The 27,624-nt window shown below is 37.6% G+C and overlaps 1 protein-coding gene across 2 annotated transcripts in view; it reads right to left on the bottom strand.

The window, feature by feature from the left end:
- Window positions 1–27,624, bottom strand: part of LOC134665420 (serine/threonine-protein kinase NLK) — a 195,407-nt gene that overhangs the window by 28,480 nt on the left and 139,303 nt on the right. For both annotated transcript variants that reach the window (XR_010098371.1, XM_063522383.1), the window contains exons 2-3: window positions 25,047–25,176; window positions 21,410–21,465 (exon numbers count right to left, since the gene is read on the bottom strand). Coding sequence is in view for 1 of the 2 variants with exons in the window: in XM_063522383.1 (XP_063378453.1) it covers window positions 21,410–21,465; window positions 25,047–25,176 (186 nt within the window). In the remaining variant the exon portion in view is untranslated. The remainder of the gene's footprint in view (window positions 1–21,409; window positions 21,466–25,046; window positions 25,177–27,624) is intronic.

The following is a 27,624-nucleotide window of genomic DNA, read 5'->3' as shown; positions in this document are numbered from 1 at the left end:
TTATGCAAGTCAAACCTGGCTGTTTACTGCAAAAATTAAATCTAAAATAACTAAATGCCAGCGAGCAATGGAGAGAAGCTTGCTAAACATAAAAAGAGTTCAAAAAATACCACATATAAATATAAGAGCTGTAACAAAACTAATAGACGCTCTCGAGCACGCCAAAACACAAAAATGGAGATGGGCTGGACATGTCGCCAGGCTGTCAGACTCGCGCTGGACTTTGAAAGCTACCACCTGGAAAGGACCTGCAGGCAAACGACGCTCCGGGAAACCAAACAGCCGTTGGACTGATGACATAAATAAAACAGCCGGTACAAACTGGAAATATATAGCTACAAACAGGGATAGATGGAAGTCCTTGGAGGAGGCCTTCACCCGATGAGGGGTTCTTGTCCACCACAAATAATCAATAATTTGTATATTTATAATATGTGAAAAATTGACTTAACAATAACAATAAATAATTAAAATTGACATTCTATTTTAAATAAATACTTACAAATAGATACTAACATATTTTTGTTGTAATAATGTAATGTAACGAATTGGACTCGAAATAAAAGGCTTTTTTATTTTTTATTTTTATTTTTTATTTTTATTTATTTTATAATCCGCGAAAATATAACGTTCTAGTTAATAAGTGCTAACCCAACACAAATCAGTGCTAAATACGCAAGTAAGTATAACAGGTTAGCATCGATTGACTAGCACGTTATATTTTCGCGGATTAGCAGAGTAATATTTTGGTTTTAATTATTTATAATCCCAAATCCTTACACACTCATGACGAACGGGTGATTGGATCGAAATCCAATACCCCGTTTTCTCTTTTTTATTTTTTAAAAGCACATATCTTAAACGACTCTTTTTTGTAGTCCCAAAGTGTAGGATTCCATGTCATCTTTCACACACGTAAATTATTACAAGCACCTAGATGCGAGATAAAAGCAAACATTAGAGATAAGTTTGGAGCATCCCGGCGGGACGGCGAGCGCCGGCCGCGGGGCGCAGCCCCCGCCGCGGCGACGCGGTAATTATTTACAGAGGGGCTGAGATTCCGCCCCTGAGCCACGCAGGGTTGCATGCATGCGAGTGTAATGTTTCGTCTGTTTCATTAAAGCCCGAAAAATACTTGACTAATATTTTTATTTATAATAAACAATCTGTGTAGAGGACGGGCCTTTTTATTGACAACCGTTTTTATCGTGCTACTAACTAAACCAGCTGTAGAACAAGCGAACAAGTTTTAGGTTAAGCATAAATATCAATAACTTAAATGTGATAATAACAATGACAGCAAAGTGGAATCAGGACTCCACATCAGTAAGCCCGCGATAATAGAGTTAGACCAATATGTCTGCAACGATTTTGATAGCACAAGCAATGCAAGAGTTATTTTAATTGTCAAACTTCTATGACATTATGATGTATAAAAAATAGTTGCACTGCGTATGCTATCAAAAAGTTTCAGACTAATATTGGTCTAACTCTACCTATTTAGACGAATGAAACTATTCATATAGGTATAAAGTCTCATAAAACAAATATATTTTATCCAAATTATAGCAGTAAGCATTCAGCGAATTTATACATGAAATAGTATCTAACCTTCATGAAATAAAACCAAATATCTCGACGTTGAATCGAGTTACAAACACGATATATACCTACATATATTACGTTTCGCAAATTTGCTCCAAGTAACTCTCCTGTCACTCGTGTTCACAGGGCTTCCCGTCTGTTCGTTTAGCGTGACAAGCTCGCGTGAATCCAAACATCTTATAAATTAATCCGCAGCTCGCGTCTGACAACCCTACGGTTTTCGTTGCGAGGGCTACGTGCTCGGTCTCATATTTGATTTGCTGCGTTTTTTTTTTTCAGTTACAATGTAGTGTCGCTGCCCCCGCTCATAAAGGTGCGCAATAAGTTGATCAGCAACTAAAACAATTTCTATGAACAATAACATCCGTTTGTTATTTCTTCGAGTTTCAAAACTTTGAGAACTCCCCGAGCGGAACTGAACAAAACAATAAGTACCTAAACAAAAATAAATTGTGTAACCGACTTAATATGAACACAACCTTGGAGCTAAGCTTGAGAAAGGCAAACCAAGATTAAGGGTACCTATATTGTGTCTGGGAAGTGACAGGCGCTTGAAATTTAGAACGAAGAGCACGAAATATGTAAAGCGCAAGCACGTTAAGTAGTTAATAGACCGGATGTTCTGCAGCTGTGCGCCCGACCCGCTCACAAACAATATTCCAACAAAAAACGATGGGCTCGTAGCGCTAATAGTTTCTGAAATAGTTAAAAACGTTAACCGGCTGAAACCAAACCGGGTTTATGACGATTGGTTGCAATAAAACCGATAAGTTATCGTTATCTTTGTTTTTGACCGATAAACTAGTCCCTGTGTCGCGGGACCCGGCAGTCGACCATGTTGTGTGTAATTTTATGGGAAACTTGGTTGCGTTTTATATATTATTCGCTAGTCTGCCACGGGGCATTTAGTGGCAGTTTGCGAAATGGTTCAGGCCAGTGCTTTGGTTCCACTTAAGTGCTATTGTTTCCGAATGCACGCAGCAGGACGAGGATCTAAACAATGCACACTCAGCCGTAAGGCACAGCTACTAGTCTATGAATATTCCGTAACTCATGGTTATGCATAATATATTGTATGAGCCACAGCAGGTTTAAATGTCGCTATTTTGGAACGCATATGCATATATTGCAAGAGTTTATTTCCTTAGGTTACGGAAAAGTGTAATATGACGTTGATGGATAGAAGGCATCACCATCAGTATGTGTTCAAGAAAGAAAAGCATTTTACTTACACACTTGTATGGTTTGAAAAATATGTGTAAGGGACAATTTAATAATAAAAATATATAACACGCGACTCGGTAGGTTGTACATTGGTTCTTAGTTAAACATCTCGAATTCCAGATTAATTATGCATGTGCTTGAGAGAATGTTTTACTTTATTAGGCACAGCGACGTATTTATAAGGTAATTTCGAGTATGTGCTTAGCAAGATACTAAACACGTCTACAATGTAGCCCTCATAAATAGTCGAGTGTCGGATGATAAAAAGTGGTCCGCAGTCCGCAGATGCAAGAAGGAATTCCGCAAATATGTATGTGATGTGTGGCTGTTGCAAGATATCTCATTAGGCAAAGATATACAAGCTAGTGTGGCTATCTTCAAGTTTTGTGACTAAGGAAGAACTTATAGGGTGTTTCATTATTGTAATGGGCTACATATATTAAACTCATCTGTGTACAAAGCAAGTGAAGAGACTCTCTGTCGTGACAACAACGGCGTTTTTTTTACTAGTTAATACTAAATTATATGTCAAGCAATATATTTACAAATAATAATTTGTTAGGGCACCACACAACTTTTTAAGTCTCTTGAGTAAGAAAGTTTATATTAACTACGGAATCTTTAGGTCTGAACGAGATTATATCGGTCAAAACGACCAGCAGGTATATTTTCCCTTGTAAGAGGGCGCCACCATTCAATAGCGAGCGGGGCTAGGCGTCCAATTCATCTCGGCCATAATCCCGGGGAGGCAGAACGCGTCGCGGATCCGTTCTTTCCCGGGCGATCCATCAACGTCCGTGGCCCGAAGTAATTACACGTGATATTGATGCGCGTTGACCTGATACTGAATTAGATACGTATGTTATGAAGAATGTTAACGCATTAGGTACTGGAGCATACGCGGCACCCTGAATGTCCGTGACATAATAAATACTGCAGGAGAGTCTTTGTTGGCACGGTCACATTTTAGGCCGGCGAGTTACTTGGCTGTATTTGGCCATTTATTTATTTTCATGTTTTTCTTTAGAATGTAAAACCATTCTTGTTTATACAAATAAGGTGGAGCAAGTTATCAAGTTTAAAATTGTCAAGTATGGGAATATCTGGTTATGTTCGCTCTCCGGTCTCAGTGGAAAAATATTTACCGCCGAAATTATCATTCCATAGGCAAAGTCGGAAAACCTGGCCTTGTAGACGTGACGCAAATTGACATGCTGATTATACGGGCTTCAAACAAAACGAAACCGCCTCATAAATTTTATGAGATGAATAGAAGCTAAGGAACTGTTACAGTTAATTTTTTGGATACATTTCTAGGATAGTATCCGTTTTTACCAATGTAAATAGAAAAAAGCGGATTCCTTGCGGGATTATACCTAGTGACTGAAATAGTAGTGGCTTTATTATGCCTGCGGGAAAGAAAGAAAAACAATTTTATTGTAATAAGTACGAGAGAAAATTGTCCGCAAATATTTTATGCTATTCACGGCTAAGCTAGGTTTATATTTAGTCATCTAAGAATTGTATACGGCAACATTTAATCAGATTACAGATAGGCAATAACTTAACGCTAAGCTCTTTACTGGGCTCACAGCACTGTTTGTTATTTACTAAAGCGATTTCATTATATAAATTAGATTCCAACAGGTATACCGTAGGAACTCCAGTTCACGAAAAGGTTAAGCGGCAAACAAATAGAGGTGCTTACTTTCCTTCAGAAAACGGAAGTTGTGAAGCTTAAGTAATTTCATTTGGTAGCGGCCTAATTTTGTGAATATTAAAATACGTCAGTTCGAAACAAACACGCCAAGCGTAAGGGCAAGCACGGGTCGGACGTTGACGAATGGCATTTTCCGAGAGGGAACCGCCGGCAGTTTCTGGGTTGTTCAAAAAATTTGTTATACCCGGCAATGTGAGCTCCTCGAAAATATAACTCTCGCTGATGTCAGAGACTTTTATAACATTTATATGTAATCGAAAGTGGTATCTTCTCAGTTAAAGTAAATATGAGATGCTTAAATATTTTCTCTCTACATCATCTTATGCTTAAATATTTTCTCTCTACATCATCTTAAATTGGTTTCTGAAGTAATGAGCTCTGGCATGCACCGCAGCCATCCTATAGCAGGGAAGCCAAAGCGGCGTCAAAGAAACACGACACGTTACAAACAAGAAATCGATCAGAACAAATTAAACCCGCCGCAAATGTAAATACATTCAGGTTAATACGAAGCTTCTTTACGCATGCCGGAATGCAAAGACGCCGGCAAAATGTAGGAATGTTTAAGGTTCCTGATGGTGGTGTAATTACGGACTTATGTACATTCTGCCGTGTCGAGTCTGTGTGATTTAAGACCACCCTACTAGAAACTTGACAAACAATCCTGAGCGAATAAAATATTTCATGCTTAAACGCAAAGATGGGAAGTGTTTAAGCAGTTATCGTCCGTATTCAGTTTGTATTAAACAGTAAAGTGGCCAGTCTATTACATTCTTAGTTTTACGTGTAAGCAAATAGCGATATTCGATTTGATTAGGAACTGTAGCTTGGCGATCCCATGCCTATATTTTTTCACCAGTTACCTATTTACAGTGAGTTACAACCCCTAAAGCCATTCTTTCAGTTTTAATATCGTAACGCGAAGTATTTAATATCCACATGGATTCGCAGCTAATAGCAAACCGACTGGCGGCGCCGGTCGAGCAAGGGAACAAATTTCCGTCCGCGCCTGTGTCTCCGCAGCTATCTGCAGGATGCTAACTTAATCGACAAAGGAGCGAAGGAAAAACAATGAGAGTCTGTCATAACTTCAATGTATAAAACCTTCGAAGAAAAATCAGGTGAGCTTATCTTACACGCTCAAAATGCGTTAGATTATTGACAGGCCTCAGAAGAAATTCTTTCAAGTATCCTCAAATATTTGGATCAAATAACTCGATATGGAGATGACGCTATTATACAAAGACATATCATTGGATTGACTAAATAAATCCCTTAACAAATAAGTATACCCATCCTAAAACACATGCGCCAGTGAGTCAACAGCAAGAGACAAGACGTAGAGTAGAATCATCTGGCGGGCTATGACCTTACGTGATCACGATTACTCTGCCAAGACTAACTAGGAAGAAACGACATTAATAAACAACAGAGTCGTTAAAACCAGAGTTGTGAGATTATTTTCCCAACTACTCCCAAAAACAAAATTCGAGCAACTCACGATTTCTCAGATCGGGCGATTACTCGGAAACTCTTGAAATTTTAGTAGCTTGATCAAATTACTCCTTAAAAACTACCAGACGGGTTATGAGAAAAGTGCCGAGATTGTTTGCGTTGTCACGAAACTTTAAAGGGGTAAAAAGATTTTCTCTTCATTGTTTAATAGAATTTTCCCTTATGTGATTAAATGGTCCGAACGGGGACTGATTTCCCTGGCGGGGTAATTAACTAATCATCCACGGCTTTGTACGTTCGAGCGATGTAAACATGGCCGCTGAAAATATGTCCGCAACATTTGTTGGTGAACAAAAACCGAACACTAAATTACCTTACAAAGTCAAATATTACCCTCATACAAATAATTTGAATGATGAAAGGTAAATTTACTACTTTTGCACGGCTTTATTTAAGGAATTGGGCTGTTTAAATTGTTTTTAAACGTAATGAAGATGTACAATTAGTATTTTAATACATGTCACGTGTAGAAATATAGTTTCGAAAACCTTATTAAGTATAAGTAGGTACCTACTCGACTTCGGATTTTAGCTGCAACAATAGCTACTTCCGACATCTGGAATAGTTCTTAGTGAAAAAAAGCAGCATAAAAAAGCTATTTCGATTGTGGAGGAGCCGCAATACGTTGGCATTTACGTTTATCTAAAGCGTAGCGCGCCTCGGGCAGCCTTCCAAGATGTCATCGAGACGAAGCCACGCCAGCACAGACCTCTAGAGCCTCCGCCCAACGAGCCTCTCGGCCGTCCCGTGCCAAGTGCCACGGTCTAAACCCTGCTCGCTTCCCATCTAAAATTATTACTGAATATTCAATAGATTTATATCTGCCGCTTACGTTTATCGCTAGCCTCGTTACAAATTTTCACAAGTGCGTTTCAACTGCAAACATCCTTATTTATATTGACTATTATTGCGTAAATAAAGGGACGCTGTGCATGCACTTAATAGCAATGTCGTTTACCTACTGGAGCGGACATGAGAAACGACTATGCCCTTAAGAAATCCTTGGCATAACGTCCGTCCGTTTGCAAGGCGCAAAGTCACGGATTATACGGTTAGTATCGTAAACAATTGCCAAGTGGGTTCGAACTTGGCCTAATTACGTTGTTTATAATGATTACAAAGGGAAAGTGAATCAAACAACAATTTCAACGGTCTAACTATTCAGAATTCCCTTGCGTAAACAAGCGTATAAACAAGCTGCAATCACAAACTCACAAATAACGCCAACGAGTAACCTACTCGTATACGTCTCTTGTGGATTTCGAAGCAATATTACCAGGAGTAATCATAACCACAATACACCGATATCAGAAAAATATTGTAAACAATACAAGGCCATTCGATCCTGACATTTAGTTTTCGTTGCATTAGCGGCGGGCATACGATGCACATGGCGCCATAGACCCAGGGGGTAGATCAATTAAATGCCGCTCTCACGGCTAGGGACGCAAGGACTGACTACCATAACAAAGAAGGTCAATTCAGAATTTGACGCACTAATCCGGATTATAAACCAACGAGGAACTTTCCTAAGAAAATATTATAAAAAGTTTATATTGAACTTCTCTGAAGAGTATTTTTGTAAACATTATAATGTAGCTCTTATCGTTAAAAAGTTTCGCGTAACGACGTTGTATAAGAAAATTCAAAAGACGCGTAAGAATAACTTGAAAGGCAGAAAAATACGATAATGGGCCCCGATTGGGGACTAAGTGAGTGAAACTTTAGCGGGAACGTTAGTGAATCGGTTGGATGAATAACAAAAAAGTAATGATAAACAGAAGGGTACAAATTTAATCTAGGGTTTAGCCAGGGCTCAAGTTCCCGGGAGGCGGCCCGGCGCGGGCGTTAGCGAAATTGCCAGAATACATTAACGGAAAGGGTCGCCGGACCCCACGCCGCCTATCTCAAGAGCCTGCACCGCACAGTGTTTCGTCTAGAACAAGCTAGGTGGACAAAAGTCGTTATCAAATTATCTCTAATGAGTCATTAGATATGATAAACAACATGTTGAAACCCCCAGACCCATTAATAGATTATGTCTAACTTTCTAATTTTATGAGTTATAGGGTGCAGAAGTCAGCTAATGAGGTAAGTGCAATTGCACAACTAAATCAGTTGCAATTTTGTGATGCGTTCAACAACATCTCTTACAAGTAAAAGGTTATTTTATGAAAAGTTTTGGTAATAGATCTTATTACTGAAGGTAAGCACTTTATATTTTTCATAAAAACATGTTCATATCAGTTGTAATAATGCTCGTATAGAGCAATAAATATGCACTTAAAAACTTGGTGTTTTTTTCTTCATTTTAGAACTTTGATAGACTAGCAAATACTTGACACCGCTTGACACCGGTCTAGATTTTTGATATTATTTACTTGCATAATTCTAGTTTATGATGGTGTATATTTCATTTTGCAGAAATTTGCAGAACATTTTTTTTTCTTTTTTTTTGCAGAACACGTTTTCTCTATTTTAAGGAAGGGGTTTTTGATGAATGGACAAATAAGGGGAAAAACGACGAAAATTTCCACCTTTATCAGTTTATATTGGTAAAATATGACTAACGAGATTTCAAAGAAGAGTCTGAGAGACGGTTGAAAAATATTTTAAGCATTTATTCATCAAAACTGAATACCAAGTGGAATATAGTGCGTCAAGATTTAAAGAAACAATTTGTGGAAAAGTTTAAAAGTGTTATGGATGGCCAAACAAGTGTTCATAACTAGACCAAGTGCATCAACGTCGTCTGAAAATGTTAATCCTGCAGGAAGACCCAAATTAAACTTCAAAAGTTCCCCTTTTAAAACGAAAAAAACGCTGAGTTAAAGACCTGGTACAATTAAGTACCTATGTTTTAACTGCTGCCGAAATCCCGATTGATTCGTGATCGGCAGAAAATAGAACACGGCAAAAATGTTTAAAAAAATTAGAGAAAGTCCATATAAGCCAACGTAGTCTTGTTCTTACGACAGCAGTAGGTACTTCAATGAATTCTAGGCAGCTAAGTGTTAATGAGGCATTAGCATATTATATTGAGTCAAAATCGACAAATACAAACTTACAAGCAGACTAAAATGTGATCAATGAAGGCTGATTATCATAAATATTCATCATATCATTATTTGCCAATTGCAAAAGGTACAAGTGTGTTATATCCTTTAGAAGAACTTTAAAAAACTTACGCAAAACAAGGAAAACAATTATTATTCTGATATAATACATGAGTTAGAACAGATTATTAGGTTATTAATAATTAACAGATTAATTATTAATAATAAGTTAAGTTTTAATTATTTTTCTGTACTATATTTCTATTTTTTTGTATATTTTTAAGTAAATAGTATGAACATAATGTATCTAATGAACTGTAAAATTTTGTTTATTATTTTGTTAATAAATTATTTGCAAAAAAATATATAATTAATTTAAATATATATTTTATTTTAATTTTTTACGTTTTTTTCATGGTATTTTAAAATTTTTAGTAAATTATATTTAATTGAACAATACTAACCATAATACTACCCAAAAACACAAAAAAATAATTTTGTCCACCTAGCTTGTTCTAGACGAAACACTGTGCACCGTAAGCTACGAACTAAGCTCTTGCCGAATCACAAATGCCACTCACATATATTTTTGCCGTTGAAATTAATAAATCGATCGACGATTCGACAAACGAGTCACGTCTCGCATAGATTGGACAAGCGCTATATGGAAACGGTGAAACATAAATAAGCTGAATACATAATAGGTACATACTGATAAAAAGGCGTAATAACGCACTAAGTTATGTCATTAAAAGACTTAATGAAGTCGTGGAATAATATAAAGGGCTTATTTACGATGAGATTATTTTACCTTAAACGTTGACTTGGAAAATAAAAACCAAGGTTTAATGTTCCGCAACGGCCATACCATTACGTTAAGAACATAAACATAACGTCATTTTTCGCATGCTTTGTCGGTGATGTGCATTGTTAGGAACCTTCAGTGGGATATTACGCTGGTTTTAATCTTGTGATCAACTGTTTGTGGCAAATTTAAAGTACGCTCCTATTATTTCTGCTAAAGCTAGTGGCTATGAGAAGTTGATTGTTTAACCTTTTGTTGGTTTACCAAATATACACCGAGAAAGAACAATATTAATTTGTTGTGCAGCCGTCTGGTTTTAGTTGTAACTCTCGTATTACAAAGCATATCTATGAAGAAATCTGATTTAAGTTAGTCTGAACCGCGTCGCGTGTACAGATAGAGCGTTATTTACGGGCGTAAAATTTTATTGCTATCTGCACTTTTTACTGCTTTTAATATCGCTGGCGACATTTTTGAACTTTTGTCCGGCGAAGTATACAAAGGTGAGGCTGTTTTGACCTGTATTCATCTCTGAGAGGCAGTTTCGTATAGAAGATAATAAAAAGCAGAAGATATACCTACATAAATAACGACATGGCGATGGATCATAAACATAAAACGTATTCCTTTTACGACTCGTACTGGAGTCGGTCGACTTTCGTCGGATAAGTAGATATGTCTGAACTAACCTCGCTTCTATTTGATTGATGCAAATATGGAAATACATTTGTCTGATTAAAGCCCTTTAAAGAAATATTACTTTGAGCGGAAATATAGACCGACTGAATTATACATTATAGCTAGCTAATGTTACGGAGCACGTTTCGTGGTCGCAAATATTTACGTGCGGGATAGACGCAAATTTTCCGACGACTTTGGCAGCAGAAAAGTTAGAGCCAAACTTCCAAAAGTTACCGTGGAGACATCCGTAAGGAAAATAGGCTAGGTATAGTGCGAATTTTATTCGCACATCAAAATACTCATTTCAAATAGGACTATTTTAGTATTCCATAAATTAGAGCTCGTGTCATGCCAACATAATTCCTTATCATATAAATACGCAATAAATTAATGTCGCGACACACACGACTTCCCGTGTTATGTTTCCACGTATAAAAGTAACATTGTATGAGTTGGAAACAGAGCCGTCATTCCAAATGCTTGGCAGACGTAGGCAATATCAACAATAATCTCGATTTCATAGTTCTCCTGGGATTACTGGATCAATAGAAACAGACACTCTTCTGCGCTCAGTAACAACTTACAAGCGCAGATTCTTCGTAGTCTTTGTACATGCATCGTGACTAAGTCATGACATATGACGTGTCGAGATGGTGGCTTGTAATAAAACGAGTGATCGACAGCGGGTGAAGAATGTCGTGTAATGACAAATCGTAAAGCGATCGCGTATAGACACATGGAGCGCAGTCTAGGGGCACCATAAAAGGCTTTACTGAGCTATTAAATCCATCCTGGATTAGAATAAGGAAGCTGCGAGTTTATGTGAATTTGTTCAAGCATTTACAACTGGCATCTGACTAGAATGTTTAAGTCACGTGATACATATTACATGAAAAGGATATTATACGATGCATTGCCACACTCTAAAAAATTAAGACCAACTAAGAGCAGTTTTCTCTTAGTTGGCGTTAAGTTAATTACAACAATAACGATCTTGTATAAATCAAAGAAAGCTGATTACTTAAAACAATAAGTGTATCTGTGATTGAACTAATAAAGTAGGTATGTTATTAATCCTAACAATTGTATACTTCGCATCTATTATTAACTTGTTGGCATAATTATGTAACGTAGGTTAATTCAATCCTTAACAATTTAATTAAAACAGATAAATATGTTAATAGTTATGAACATTTTAATAGTTTATTTGATTTTTTTGTCTTTGTTGATTTACATAAGATTTGGTAGTTGAATCAACTAAACATATAATATTTAGAACAACGAAGATAAAACACTCAATCCCATTATGATCAAGTTATTGTATTGATTACGAAACTAATATTCCATTCTACTAAGAATTATTTGTTAAATCGATTTTCTTAATAATTAAATTAAATAATCGGTTAATCCGATCAATCAAGAGATAAGTAGGGGGATCGCCTGTACACCCGCTCTCCGCCCCGCCCGAGCCCCTCTCGTGGCGCGTGCGACCGAGCAGTCAGTCTCTGTAGCACGCAGTTGCGTTAAGCTCATTCAATTACTTATTCCTCTGGAAAAACCTGGTGTGTACAAAGTTGATTGCAGTTGTGGTAGTTCGTACAGTGGGCATACCAAACGCACTATTGCCTGCAGAATTAAAGACCACATCGCTGCGGTCAAGAACAACGACGCTCGCAAGTCAGCTATTGCTCAGTGTCACCTTGAGTCGGGTACAAGTCACTGGATCGAGCTGCATAGTCCCAAGGTCATTTCGACAGCACGCCACTATATACCAAGATTGGTAAGAGAAGCCTTAATTCACAAATAGAACAATTTTAATCGTAAAGATGGGTTTTTAAACTGTCAAATGTGTGGAATCTTGTGATTTGTTTGACTAAAAAACAACCAGTGACATCCGAATCAAACTCGCGTAGTGATAGTGACACTGTGAGTGTAGTGTGCTTGGATAGACCAACAAGTGTGAACGTGATTGGACCAACGAGTGTTAACCCCTCGTATGCTTAGACACGGATCCGTGCGTGTGAATTTAAATGCAAAACGTTTACTTTCAAAATTATTAAATGAATAAATAACATCTTATTATAATATTTTTTGTTTTATTCATTTACCCCCTTTTTATAAAACTCTACGGGCTTGATTTAGTTTAATTATGTTTTATCCCTTTCTTTGTTGTTATATTTTATTCACTACTTATTCGTTTAAATTTTATAAATTTCCTTTGTGCTAGTTTTTATATGCGCCGTGCTGAATAAATGCTGGTCCTCGTACTCGCATTATACTCAAGGCATTAGTCTTAAATACTAAGTAGGTAATACAGATTACAGATTTATTTCAGATCTTTTTGAGGATCGGCCTAGGCCGATAAGGCTTCACATTTCACAAGCACGCCTCCTCCCGTGTTTGTCAAGTTAAACCGGTCTAAGCCGATCGCCAAAAAGATCTAAAATAAATGTATAATGTATATTTTAGTATTTAAGACTAATTCCTTGAGAATAATAACGAGAACCACCAGCATTATTCAGCACGGCGCGTATAAAAACTAGAGATCTGAAAGAAATGTTTTAGTAAATGCGACAAAGTAAGTCATAGTACAATTGAACAAGAATGGTATTGTACTAAACAAGCTTCATAGTTGAAATGATTAAACAATTAAGATTCAAATTGAACTATATTTTAGTTCAGGCTAATAAGATGCATAAGTCGATGTAATCATGTTCTTAATTGAACTTATTTAGGTCAAATAGTTAATACAGTAATTTTTCATGTTAACATTGATTTACATCTTAGTTGAAATGATTAAACAATTAAGATTCAAATTGACCAATATCATAGTTCAGGCTAATACGCCATAAGTCGGTGTAATCATGTTCTTAGTTGAACTTATTTGGGTCAAATAGTTAATACAGTAATTCTTCATGTTAACATTGATTTACATCTTAGTTAAACTAACTTGTTTGTTTTCATTATCAAACCCTTAGTTGATCTTACTAGGATCAATTAGTTAGCATAATTATTTTTCGTGTAAATATTGAACAAGATCTTAATTGGTTCAGTTACCTAACAATAGTAATAGCAATCAGAATTACCTTGTTTGATATGTTTAAGTTCTTGTTAGGCTCGTATGGAATCAAGATGCTTGATTACGGCCATCAAGATATTGATAGGGCCAACCAAATTTTTTTTAGAGTGCAGCAGAAGGCAATTTATCAATTTATAAAATCTGTGTAGGTACAAACTGAAATATCGCGCATAATGTATTCATGTAAATAAATGCATGCGTGATCCTAGTCGAACCACTTATAAAATCGCGACGTCTAAATATGGAGTCTATTCTTTCATAAAGCCACTATTCGACGTAAGAAGATTGTCGACATCTTCATTTACAATATTTACACCACAAGACAGCGACTAACGAAAAACACAAGCAATTTGAAAAGGTATAAAAGTGAATAGGTAAAAAAGCATTAGTGTGCAATATAGGCACGGCAGGGCCGTAATTAAAGCGCACCGGGCGTACTTAACGGCCGGGGTCGCTGGCATCACATAAACGGATCTCATGCGAGCAATAAATACACCATCCTCATGCGACTACTCGATATTTGCAACATAATAAAACACTGCATTGGCTATTATAAATCGGCTACCGGTATGCCGACTGATGTTCGGGCTTAATGCATTATTGTACACATTTAATCAGGGTAAGAAAGCAAATAATATGTTTACGAATATAGGAATACTTTGTTAAGGAATCTTCGTCTCAAAATATGAAATCCTTAAGTGCTCTCGTATTCGAGATCTCAAGACTGACTTATAATTTTATATCAAATAGTAACTGTTATAACACACCACTCAATCATTATTTTAATATATAGCAGATAAACTATCTCAATATGTAGCTAATTAACTATTTATTACTAGGAATGTCGTGTTTTATCAACGAAGGTCAATGTATATTTACAGAAAACAGCAAAAAGTTGTCTGACTTTTATATGAACTGTTTTGTTTCATAAATTATCCCTTTTAATACGGGAATAAAGTTACGTTCGCGGCTATGAAAACAAAAACAAAGGGCTAAAAAGTAAAACATAAATGAAATCATTCGCAATTGCAAAGTGCGAAGCGAGACGAATTACAAAAATACGACATAGTAAACAATCCTTTAAAATAAGTAGAGCTGAAATATACCTAATAAAACTTTAATGACAAATGAGGTCTTGCCAGAGTAACGCACAATTTCAAGTCTTATGTTATGTACGACCTTTTAAATGAATTTTCCAACAGGCTTATTGATCGTGAATGTTAAATATTAGCAAGTCATGGGCTGTGTCGTTCTGAATATACCTACCCGTTAACTCTTTATAGAAACGAAACAGTTACCGCATGAAAATAAAACTTAATTGTTATCTATATGTGCCGCTAACCACGTCCAGTGTTTTTTGCGGTTTTCAGCTTTAACAAATGCGGTAAAGCGACCCAAAAAACTCATCTCATGTAAATAAATTTCAATTTAAACCTAAAAACCTTGTTTCCAACAAACACAATACTTTAAGTCGCTTAAATGTGATTAACACCCTCAGTTCACAAGTTTAATGAAATCTGTTTATGATGAACAAAGAGCCATCAACTTCAGTCGTAATTTTTATTTGTAAGCACTTTACAGTGCGTCGTGCGACGTTCATCATAAAGACACGGTGTCGGTGAATCACGGAGACCCGCCACGAGTGTTTAATGTTTTTCGGTGAGATGCGTCCCGTACGAGGAATTTCACTCTGGAGACAAGGTCGTGATGTACAAGTACAAAGGAATAGTGTATCATCGTTCGTCAGAACTGGGAAGCAAGTAATTGTGTTTTTGTTTTAATTTAAATAAGGTCAAGAGACAAAGATCACAAAACATTAATCTCTCACAGGATACTGCAGAAGACATTTAAAATAAATGAGACACTATTAGTCTGAAAAAGTAATCGGTCGGGGAATTAACATTATGTTGATAAGCAGCAAATTAAAAACACACATAATAATAATATTCCAATATTTCCTGTTAATGCCGTACTTACTTGTTTATATATTTGTATATCGGGATTGCTAAACCATTCCAAATCTTTCCAAGTCGGAATTGAAGCCGCAACAATATTATGGCGAAAATTGGAGCGTTTTGAGTGTCACAACGTGATTTTATTACGTTGTTTCAAAGTAAATTTTAATTGTAGGTATAAACCGCGGGCCGGGTGCGCGTGCTCGGGTCGGTCACCCAACGAGTAACCTTACAAACCCTATTGTGGCGTAATTTACTACTAAGTATTAACAGACTTAAATTTACTGACTTTAACCGACACAAATCGATTTCTTGGTAATAATATTTAACAGCTACTAAAGAAGGAATGTATATAAAGAGAGTTGCTTGACTTTGTAACATAGGCAAATGAAGCATAGTGACAATAAAAAGAGAAAGGAGGAGTTTCGCAAAGGCCTCAATCAATATGAATAGCCAGGAACGCAAAAACCACCAGCCAGTGCAAAAGAAGAAGAAACCTAGGCAATGATCAGTATTTTCCAACTGTTTTCACAAACTTGGACACAGTGAGTTGACCATTCGTAGACTTTATTCCAAAGAGATAAAGTCCACGATTGCGTTGCTGTTCGTAGACACAAAGTGGTTACGATGGCGAGTGCATCGGTCTACGGCCGGTGTCCGCGCAGAGCACGGGCGTGACGCGGCGAGGTTAAATCGGGCCATGCGGCCCACGCCGGCCGCTAATTAGGAAGCGCACGCGCAAGGGCGCTGCACCGCGCACGATGCGCGAACTAGCCCTGCCTGGAACAAAGACACGAATTGCGTGGAACAAAAGAAACGCGCAAACAAACAAAAGAAATGGCCGAAGAACAAAAGCAGTTTAGAAAGACAAAGGCGTTGTGTAGAATTATGTTTTGTTACGGAGCTTGAAGCGCGAGAACAAACGAATGCCAAAGATTACGGTTACTGCGCTGGTAGCTATGGAAGTGTGTATGAATGCGCTTACTGAAATATGGGAACTTGGTTTACGCAACAAGATTGTCTGTGAATATACGGCTACAATATAAATCAATCCGAGTTAAGCAAAAAACATTTACTGGCAAATTTATAATTTCTTATCCCTTACCCTGTCTGAGATGTTGACGACAAGGTGATCGAAAGATATCAATTGGAACGCGGTCAGTCAGTTGAGTTAAGAACGACCATATCAGAAGGTCAAAAATCGTGACCTCAACGCTATATAGGTATATTCCCTTATATCAAAACGATGTATGTATTATGTGAAAATTCTTCGCAATAGGATATCGGAAAAATATAAGTCGGTACTTCGAAGAGAGGCACTCGCTAAAAGTGCTTAGTCCATTCACGTCATCGCCTCGGAAAGATTCAAGCTGCCAATTTTCCTTTTCTTCCCTTTGTTTTCCAACTCGTGCATTGTAACTGAAAGACGGATTCATTACGAATTCCTCCCTTCGACTTGTCGCTTTTTAAATTGACAACCAATTTATCTTTACAGCACATACGTCAGTCAAACATCAAACATGAGTACGTGGGTTATTTACAGTTGTAGGTGTATTGTAAGGCTTCAATCCACTTCAAGTCTTTATAGGTTTGGCTGATTCATTGTAGCTCAAGTAAATTAGGTAAACACGACTTTTTCAGTAGCCCACCAAACAGAACGTTTCAAAGGCCACTTAAAGAGACATTAACTCTGGCAATATTTCATCAACATAACACCAAATAAAGATAAACATGTTAAACACAATAAATCTTTAGATAATGTAGTAAAGACGACAAAGTGCATGAGTTAAATTCCATGCAAATAACTTCGTGTGACTTCAAATGAATAGCGGCTATCTCTCGTGCGTATGCAAACTTGCAGCTTAAACGCCGGAAACATATTTAAAACCATATAAATCGAAAGACAAACTACAGATACCGAGCCACAAAGGATAGTTTCAAACAAATGTTATAAATATTACTTTAGAACTTAGAACGCAGTATGAGTCATTGCAAACGTCAAGAATGCCGGACAAAGGGGGGAATGGCACTGCATTTTATTTGGCGGAAGCACTTTGTTCTATTTCGGTGGACGGCTGATGGGAAAGCGAGGAGTAAACAAATCATCGGAGCGGTTAATCGGCTTATTACTAGGCAGTGATGATGCTTCAATTAGTACCGGCTTAATTACTTAGCTGATTAGCAAATTGTAGCTGAATTACTTCAAAGCTCTTGTCGGCATTACATGGCCGTCGTAAAAGAAAGAAACAAAGAAAGAAAATAAGTTAATTATGGACACTGATAGACAAGACGCAATCTAAGATAACATTGGAAAAAACATTCCTATTTTTTTGTAAATTTTTCTAGTTTACACTAATGAGAAGATGATAAAAGTAAGTACCTATTATGATATAATTTGAAGCAATCAGTTATTGTTTGCATTTCACAAGCAATCTTATTTTTCCATCGCGACAATCCTTCAGCGGCAATACAAAAAGTATGCTGTACTATGGTCTATGTATTTTGATCCGCTGTCTACTTCGCTTAGTAAACTTTCAGAGCCTCGCGTCGTCGCCTTGTCGGAAACTTGGGGTATTTTTCTTTCACCTACTTCACAAGATTCGTCCATCAACGCGTTATGGAATATTATATTTTGCCTGTTGAACTTTCATAATTGTTTTCGTTTGGCTTATATTATATTTGCCCATGCGTAGCGAAGAAAAATGGGAAGTAATTTCTTTCGCACAATGATCGAGATTGCGAAGGAATGAATGGAGCACGTTCTCATTATTTTTTTACTGCTGTTTATCATTGATTCACGTGATAGCTACGCAACTTCATTATTGCTTATTGTTTGTTAACAGGAATGTCGATATTTGCTGTAGGTACTAGACATAATCGGTTCCTTTCATCATTCTTGATTAAAATGCCTCTTGTAAAGTAATGAATCCGCATGTTGTAAATAAATACTTATTTCTTACTTATAATCCAATTCCTCCTCCACAATACAATAAGACAGTAAGACAATGGTGGCCTTTAATGTCAAGGTATTTGCTATTACCCATTAGTCAATCTTTGGTTGATCTATGACGATTTTTTAAATAAATAAGCATTTGTTGTGTAATTGTGTATCGCTATTCGCTATATTTGCCAAAGTATATTACAATCGTAATGTCACTAAGGTAACTATGAAACAACTTAAAACTAAAACTTCCCACTATAAACATGTAGGTACTGAATACTTGAACACAAACTCGTTCCTAATAAAGAAGTCAACATAAAATAAATACTGATTACATTCCTTCACGGCAATTGAAGGAGCGTATTCGAAGGAAATACACGTCCACAGTGGACTCGACCGGGAATACTTTACCAAAAGCGCCGCCATTACTCATAAAGGTCTCAATAAATATTCAATTCGATGAATTTCTTAGGATCCTAGTCTCGAGCAGCCTTTGTCGCCGGTCTCGTTTTACTTCGTAAAGCCAGAGAGGAAAGAGTGCCATTCGAATTTCAATAAAAGTTGCTGGGGAATAAATTGTCGGGCTCGGGGCATGGGCAGCGAGATATTGTGTTCGGGGCCAGCTGACGCTCGCCGCGGCAGCCGGAGGATGCCAAATAATTAATATTATTAATTGAAGCACCTATACAGCGGGTGGAGCGCGTGAAATAAAAGGGAACGATCAGCAGCGGAGGCAAAGTCAATCAATCAGGAGCTCTGTTCGACGAGCGCATTTGGAGTTCATTTCATTATGGTTAATGATGAACCAGAAGCAAGTTAACAATATTACCTCTGTAATTATAAGATGTGTTATCCTTTGCCATTACGGAAACTTTCAATGAAGTATTAGTGGGAATTATATTAATAAAAGTGTCAGAATCAGAACGACCATTGTCTTTGCGCACGTCAGAATTATACACGCATCCCAAAAGATTGTGTCGATAAACGATAATGTAAAAACCTAGAAAAAACAATCAATCACCTGCGTTATAATACAAAAATATATTCTAACAAGCTATAAATCTTATCGAGTAATTTCAACGGACATCCGATCTCTACGAGACAAATCCAATCCATCCAATCCAGATAAATCGAGGCGGTATCGAAATTATGACAAAATTGGTCGAACTGGAGACCAGGTGAAAATCCAGAACTTGAGCCCATCTAAGCGTTACAGCTATTTGGATTGACAGCGTGAAATAGAACTTGGCTATTCTAGCCGGGCGCTAAATCATTAATCTCTGCTATATTGTGATATCCGGGCGATCATAAATTTTGACGTTAAAATATGATTGCAAAACTGCTGAAGCTTGACAATTATGACGGCGATGCGGCATCGTTGGCTATTCATTCACAAAAATTCTTATAACGTAGCTTATATCATTTAGAGATATAGGTGGATTTAGAAATTTAATCAAGAAAGTCTCAACACAGTCTGACGTTTCTACTCTATTCAATCATATTTGTGCAGTAGACTTGACAATGTTAGCATTTTATTGACAAATATACACGTACATAACAATGTACGGATGGATCATAGCATAAATTCCACGCTTGTAGATTCTATATGAATTTAGATACAAGCATGTCGAGAAGAGAAGTTTCATCTTATGGGGAACTTTTAAGCAACAAACATACCTAATACCTACGCTATGTATACATAATACACATGTAGTATACAAACACAATAAAGTTCGCAATTAGTTTCCGCAATTTAGAGAAACCATATAACTTTAAGTGTGAGTGGAACTTTAAACGTAGTTTAAGTGGTTGTATGAATCTATACCTTGTCTGAATTAGTTTTAATAAGGTATTTTATGGTAGAGATACAATGACTTTCATTGATTGATACAAGGTGTCCCGGGGACGGTGGTTTCAATTGTTTGGGTTCACCAGGGCTGGTATGTCTTCAGTAGGAAATTAAGTTATAAAATACGATATTGTTATTTCAATTTTAGGAGATATCGAGGTAAAATTGTTTCGTTAGTGGTCGAGTTCCTAAAGATACCTATACAATCAGCATCATAAATTTGTGTTAGTAAATTAGAACTTTTTTAAAGACATGGTTTCCAATGCCAGTTAGTGATAAAAATCTGCCGGCGTATTATGGATAGCTTTATCCATCTTTATCCACGTGATAAAATAACTGTCACTGTTTAACACCGTGGGCGACCATCATATCCGTACTGGGAATGGTTTAATAACTTGATATTCCATTGAGTTAGTTTAAAAATTATATTCCAATCGCTTCGCAATCGATACAAATAAATATACTATTCATCTATTATCTATCCTCGTAAACCCCAACACCTATTTATATAAAAATAGAATGATAATGACATAATTTTAAAATTTTCTCCTTTGAGTTCGACCACGCTAAAATTTCCTGTTTGTCCTGTGAGATGAAATGCGTTCCCACTGCCAAGTCAGTGCAAACATAGCGTGGCAGTAGTATAATAATATGTACTTTTTAAATCTTAACATTCTAAAATAGGTTGTGGGACCTTATGGGGCCGTATTAATCAAAACCTCCGGGTATAATCTCGTAGGTTTCGTATTACAGTCGACGTCAAAGATATACAGTCGACGTCAAAGATATGTTTACACTTTTGAACCTTACTCCTTTGTAATAAGGATAAAAGTGTAAACATATCTTTGACGTCGACTGTGCAAGTGTGCACATTGGAAAATGTAGCCTCACGTGGCACGCCGAGAGCACCGGGAAGCGAGCAACGGGCATGCGTCACCGTCGCCCGCTGCAGCTGACACCCGTTTAACGAAAAGGATACATTTCTTGGAAGAAGTCTAACGTGGGCGGCTGAAGGATGTCTAACGCCGATAGTACCTGAAAATAAAATTAAGTTAAGTGAACGCTAAAATATCAGTTGGGAGCTGGGGAACGTTTTTCGTAATTCAATTTCGTAGAGTGAGCCTAATACGTTTTTAAAAGCTTCACATTCTTTGTTTCATTTGTGAAGTGAAAAATGTCAAGATTAATTTCAGCGACAGTTAGTATTTAAAATTTTATTAAAATACCTAATAGGGTGGTCCACGAATGTATGAAAAAAAAAATTGTTTTATTTTTTCGGGCTCCACCAGTGTTTTCTTATTCGACTATGAACGAAAATTTTATGTACCAAAATTGAGCTTTCTAGGACAGTGTTTAGAGGTTGCTATGATTTGGAAGTAATAAAATTCACTAAAAAGCGTAGTACCCGCAACGGCCAATTTCAATAGTACCTAATCTTAACGAGGTTTACCCTCATTACCCTGTTTCGTTATTTGTTTCATTTCTTATTAATACTTGCGTAAGTGAAAGAAGTATTTTTTGTTGTGCATACTTGCGTTATGATATATTAAGTATCTGGTATATGTAAGTTTATGATAAATTTGAGAACTATAGTGACATATGGCATCGACTAGTAGTTCCGTATCAACTAGGGCTACATAACAGCAGCACTCGGCAGTGTGGTTCATTGGGAAACCAACAGAATCAATATCTAATGCGAGACTTCCGTCGAAAGGTGATGTGCTCAGAAGATTTCACTTTCATCATTTAGAAGAGAAGAAGTCCGTGAAACAAAGCATTAAAAATGTGAAATCTGTTCTAGCAATTTAGGCAAAAGCCAGGATTCCCACGCAAAGAATTGACACTGCAGAAAGAACATTTAGAAAGCTCTGAGATGCATACAACCTTTTAAAAAAATATATTAAAACTGATTTAGAGTCATGTCGTGTTAAAGAGGCGCTGTTTACATCTGATCTTTTAGAGCTTTTTAATATAGCTGCAAAAGACGCTTTAAACATAATGCAAAACGAAGAAGATAAGATATTTCTCATCATGCAACGAGAAGATACAACAAGCTGTAGTATGGCTGGCACAGATGTAGCTTTAGCAATGGTCGAGAGAAATCTGAAGCATTTTTAGTAAAAGACCCGTCACACTGGCACACTGATCAAACTTATGTCGATATGCAGAAAAAGGTACAACAAATGAAAGTTGTAAATGACTGTGCAGAGGTATTGCTTTGATCCAAAAAATTAATTCAAGCATTACAAAAAACGAAGAACAGAAGCAATACCTTATCCGCGTCGTCGATCTGCATAGGAAGAAATACCCCGTAGCTTCAAAATCTAACATCCTCGAAATAAGTTCTGGTGATAAGGATCCGAGTGAAGTTAGTAAATAATTAATTAATATACTAGTATAGTTTAATGTTATTTCATGTTCATTTTCATATAAAAATGTTTAATTAAAGTGCTCCTTACAAATATGTCTACTTTTTCTGTACATTCCAAAAAAGCGTCAAATCATAGCAACCCCTAAACATTACCCGATTTCTCTAAATTTTTATACAACGCCGTTTTAAGTCTAATCAAACGAAAAGAAACTGGTGGAGAAAGGAATTTTCAAAAAAAAATTTTTTGGGCCGCCCTAATACCTAACTGCCAGTAGTTATTTTAGGTGGTATTTCAATTTGTATTTTTTTCTACCATCTACCATTCATTATGAATAGCGAAACTTGTCTGATAGAATTGTATAATATCATGGTAACTTTTCACATATCGCTGGCCCAATATTACACGGTTCTATGTTACAATTGTTACATTTTCAAGATAGTTGAAAATCAACTTAATGTCACTATGACAATGTTCAAATTTCAGTTCGATAAAAGTGAAAAATAGAACCCTGTAATATTGGGCCAGCGATATGTAACAGATCTTTTGGTGGTGGAAAATGCAATCAAAAGTTGTTGGATTGTGCACCTCTAACAAAGTCGTATATTACCGACATAGATCTCGTGTACAATTAAAGACATTATTTTAGATGAAACCCGTGTCTTGATAATTTTTGACATGAAAATGACACAGGTGCAAAAAAGAAGAAGTATGACTTATAATCTATACATCATCATCATCATCATCTCAGCCTATATACGTCCCACTGCTGGGCACAGGCCTCCTCTCGAGCGCGAGAGGAGGCCTGTATAATCTATACGGGAAATTGAATTAATACTCGGTTAAAGTGTATCAATGTTTTTAAATAATAATGATACAATTTATGCGTTTATTCAGTGTTTAAACGTCTGTTTATAAATAAATAACACTTAATATTCTAATACTCAAATTACTTTTTTGACCAAGATCGCGGCGTTTGAGTCATGTCCTTATTAAGATTTTTTTGTAGGAATCCCGCGGCGTGGCACCAAGTTTGCCGAACACTGATGATGTCTACTATCGTTTTCATGTTAGCCTCATGTTAGATTGGTAGCAGGAATGTGGTGAAATTTGCAAATGTGTTGTTGTTCTTGTTGTTTATAAACGCTAAGCCGGCGCGGCAGTGTGACGTGTTATTAGCGTCCGTCATACTCGCGATACGGACATAATGCTCGCTATCCGATCCGATCCCCCATTTCGATGCAAATCCCGTGTTTGCACGCGGCATAGAGATATATAGTAAGAATAGAGTGCTCACTCCACATATCCGTTTTGGTACCAAGACGACTATTATTCTCGTAGTCGACATCATCGAGTAGCGGAATTATCAGTGCCGCTATTCGATACTAGATGTCTCTTATGTGGCAACTCACGAAAATTGTATTGAACAACAATTTTCAACTAATATTAGAAGCAGGAGTTGAAAATAGAGTTCAGGTTAATCCGATTATAATATTAGCTGAAACTTCTTGAGCATTAGACTTTTCGGTCGCCGCAACGTCTATTGTCAAGTAGCTGATTTCGACTACGAAAATAATAGTCGTTTTGGTACCTAAACTGATGTATGGAGTGATCACTCTTATGTACTTTTTTCTCTCTGCACGCGGCGACATTGCACACGCCTCCAACAAAGCAACGGTCGATGGAACTCATTGGAAATGAATAAATTATCATGCACGCTTGCAACGTAATTGCATTGTTAGTTGAAATTTATTGAATTTCTTTAATAGTCATTTTCATAAATAAACAATTGTTTAAATTGCGAATTTTAATGCGACAGTCGATGCGATTATCGTTTGTGATTATAGAAATTATTTAAGTATGTAGCTATTGAGAATTAAATGCTTAGTGTTGAGTTTTTGTTTGCATTAAGATACCAAACGAGAAACCTTTTTTATTCTAATGAAAATACCGCGTGTGAATACAAAACAGCCCCGTACAATGCCACAAAAGTCATATAAAGAGCTGTTAAGTATGGCTGCGGGATAAGTGTAACATACCGGGGCCTGATAACACATTGATTAGTGTTTAGTACGAATACATAGTGTTGCACCAAAAGCAAGTTGCAAGTAAATAGGAAATGTAAGTACTGCAATAAACACAGGAAAAGACCCCAATGCGAAGGCCAGCCACACTTACCCGTATTTAGCTTATCAGGTACCATTGGCAGGTATTCTGTACTAACTGTGACGTATTTTGAGAACTTACGTTTTCATGTTTGAAGAAGCACAGCATCTTGAGCTCGCGGAAGACGCGCTTGGAGGAGACGAGCGACTGGAACACGTTGGGCAGCTTCTTCAGTGCCACGCGCCGGCCGTCGCGCGGGTCCGTCACCGCCCTGCAACAAACAAACATACATTTACTATAAGAAGTATTAGAACAAATTAAATTATATTTCAGAAAATATTCTACCTTACCTACCTACCTTACCTTTCTACCTTAGGGATGGTCAGGGGGCGCCATAAGCCTTCATTAAGAAGTGCATATACTTGGAAAAATAGACCTATGCCGGTGTGGCCCGGTGGCCGAATGGCACAGGCACCTGCCGCGATAGCAGAGGACGCTGGTTCGATTCCAGTCTGGGGCACTGGAGGCCTTGGTCACTTTTTCTTAGTATATGACATTTATTTCAGTCTAGACATACATTTGACAATGGTAACATAAAATGAGATTATAACAGCCTAATAACAGACCAACCTGAATGACCCAAGTTACGAGTTATTAAAACAAACAAAGGGCTTGAAGTTTTATAAATGTTTCTCATGTTTTATTTTGCTCGCAGGGTATACGCATATTCTTTATTAATATCAAAACTTCCGTGAGAAATAGACATATTAAATATATTAAGAAAGGGTCACTCACGCAAACGCATGCTCTTGATGACACTCCTCAAACGGAGTGAAACATGTTGAGCGTTTTTCGACTTAAAATACGTTAGTGACCCGTTCTTAATATATTTAATACGCATATTCGTTACTCACAAAAGGAACGAGTTGAAATGCTTCTTTGTCTAGGAAAACATACATACATATCTTCGCGCAAGATGCCGAAACAAATATTTAACAAAATATGAGAATGTCGAGCGCATTGAAGGTAATGCAGTAATGCACTGTTCTGCTCTGTTCACAGCAGAAATCAACTTTCCACATAACGATGACAAATGTTTGCACGTCTAGCAACCATTTACGTTGGGGCCCAGCAAATATATATGCTGACTGTAATGTTAGTTACAATTGAAAAATACTTGACCTCTTGGTCTGCTCGATAAGATTCGATAGATGTAAGGACAAATCAAGAGTAAACAGGCACCTTCTGGGCGAGCTCGCTCCATCGTGGGCCACGTCTACGCCTCGGCTAGTCTGTGGCCATGAGTAAGCCCATTCATAATAATAAAAATAATAATAGCGAAGAGTCTCGACCGACATCTTGAGAGACTCTCGCTAGGTGGTTGGATCAAGGGTCAGATGCAGAAGGCGGTGATCTTGGACACGGCGCGGATAGTCCGCCGGTTCCTCTCTCTGCGGCCCTGACCACCGGCAGCTTGGGCCCTGCCCCGCTGCTGGCGGCACCCTAGGTTAGGTTTTTTATAATGTGTTTATACTTATTTTTTGTTGTTTTTTATGTGTTTTTGTATTTTACTTTTATATTCATGTTATAAATGACCTAGCCTAAGAAGAAAAATAAATAAATGGAAAATAATAAAAATAAAAAAAAGAACAAACAGCGGAAACAGACTACCATTTGTTATTGTTTGGTACGAACCTCTAAAAACACTCGCCCTTCGCATACAAAAACCTTTTCGAATAGGCCTACGAGTAGTTTGTATAAACAGAAACACATTTTCGTGTTAAGGCTGCGTTTCGACCAGAGATGTGTTTATTAGGAACCATTTACGTTGGGGCCCAGCAAATATATATGCTGACTGTAATGTTAGTTACAATTGAAAAATACTTGACCTCTTGGTCTGCTCGATAAGATTCGATAGATGTAAGGACAAATCAAGAGTAAACAGGCACCTTCTGGGCGAGCTCGCTCCATCGTGGGCCACGTCTACGCCTCGGCTAGTCTGTGGCCATGAGTAAGCCCATTCATAATAATAAAAATAATAACCCCGCGGGGGCAGCTTGTGGCGAGCTGACGGTGAGTGGCGACACCGCGGACCCCTATTCCAGAGGGCCCTGTCATCTGGCCCTCGCCTCTGTGCTTGCCTTGATTGGCCGGCCAGAGTGGAGTCGCAAGAGCGGGACCTATGCTCCAGGTTGGAAGTGTAAAATGTCATAACGCCGGCGGCCCTTGAACGGATTACCGGGATCTGGCTACCGCAGACTCACCTCTCGACAACCTCACAGCCACTCCAAAGTGTTGCCCTGTTGTCGCACTGTGCGTGCGGCCATTGCGGGGCCCACTCAATGAGTTGGCGAGTCACCACCTGTCTGATACAATTTTGAGACTGATTGTCACGGCAGGTGTCCGCTAGTCTCTCCCATAGCCCATTATCCAGTCCATCCAACTTTCAAATCTATAGCCCATGACCTTAGTTCCCATCGCAGCACAAAAGTGCTGCACTGCAATAGTCTTTGCACCTGGCGGGGACCATCTCCGGATGTATCACATTGTGCGTTCGGGGATGGTATCCGCCACGTGTATCCCTTGCTTTTAGATTAAAGTGTCTTAAAGGGCCTCTGCGCTGTTGGCTTCGGCCCCACGTACGCCTCCCAAAGGTCCGGGACCCCATGGTCCCGAGATATGGAAAAGACCTAAAAATAATAAAAATAATAAAAATAAA

Source organism: Cydia fagiglandana, chromosome 6 (genome assembly GCF_963556715.1).
Source record: "Cydia fagiglandana chromosome 6, ilCydFagi1.1, whole genome shotgun sequence".
Taxonomy (NCBI): domain Eukaryota; kingdom Metazoa; phylum Arthropoda; class Insecta; order Lepidoptera; family Tortricidae; genus Cydia; species Cydia fagiglandana.
The sequence above is the reverse complement of the archived record's forward strand: the minus strand, read 5'-3'. Positions and strand labels throughout refer to the sequence as shown.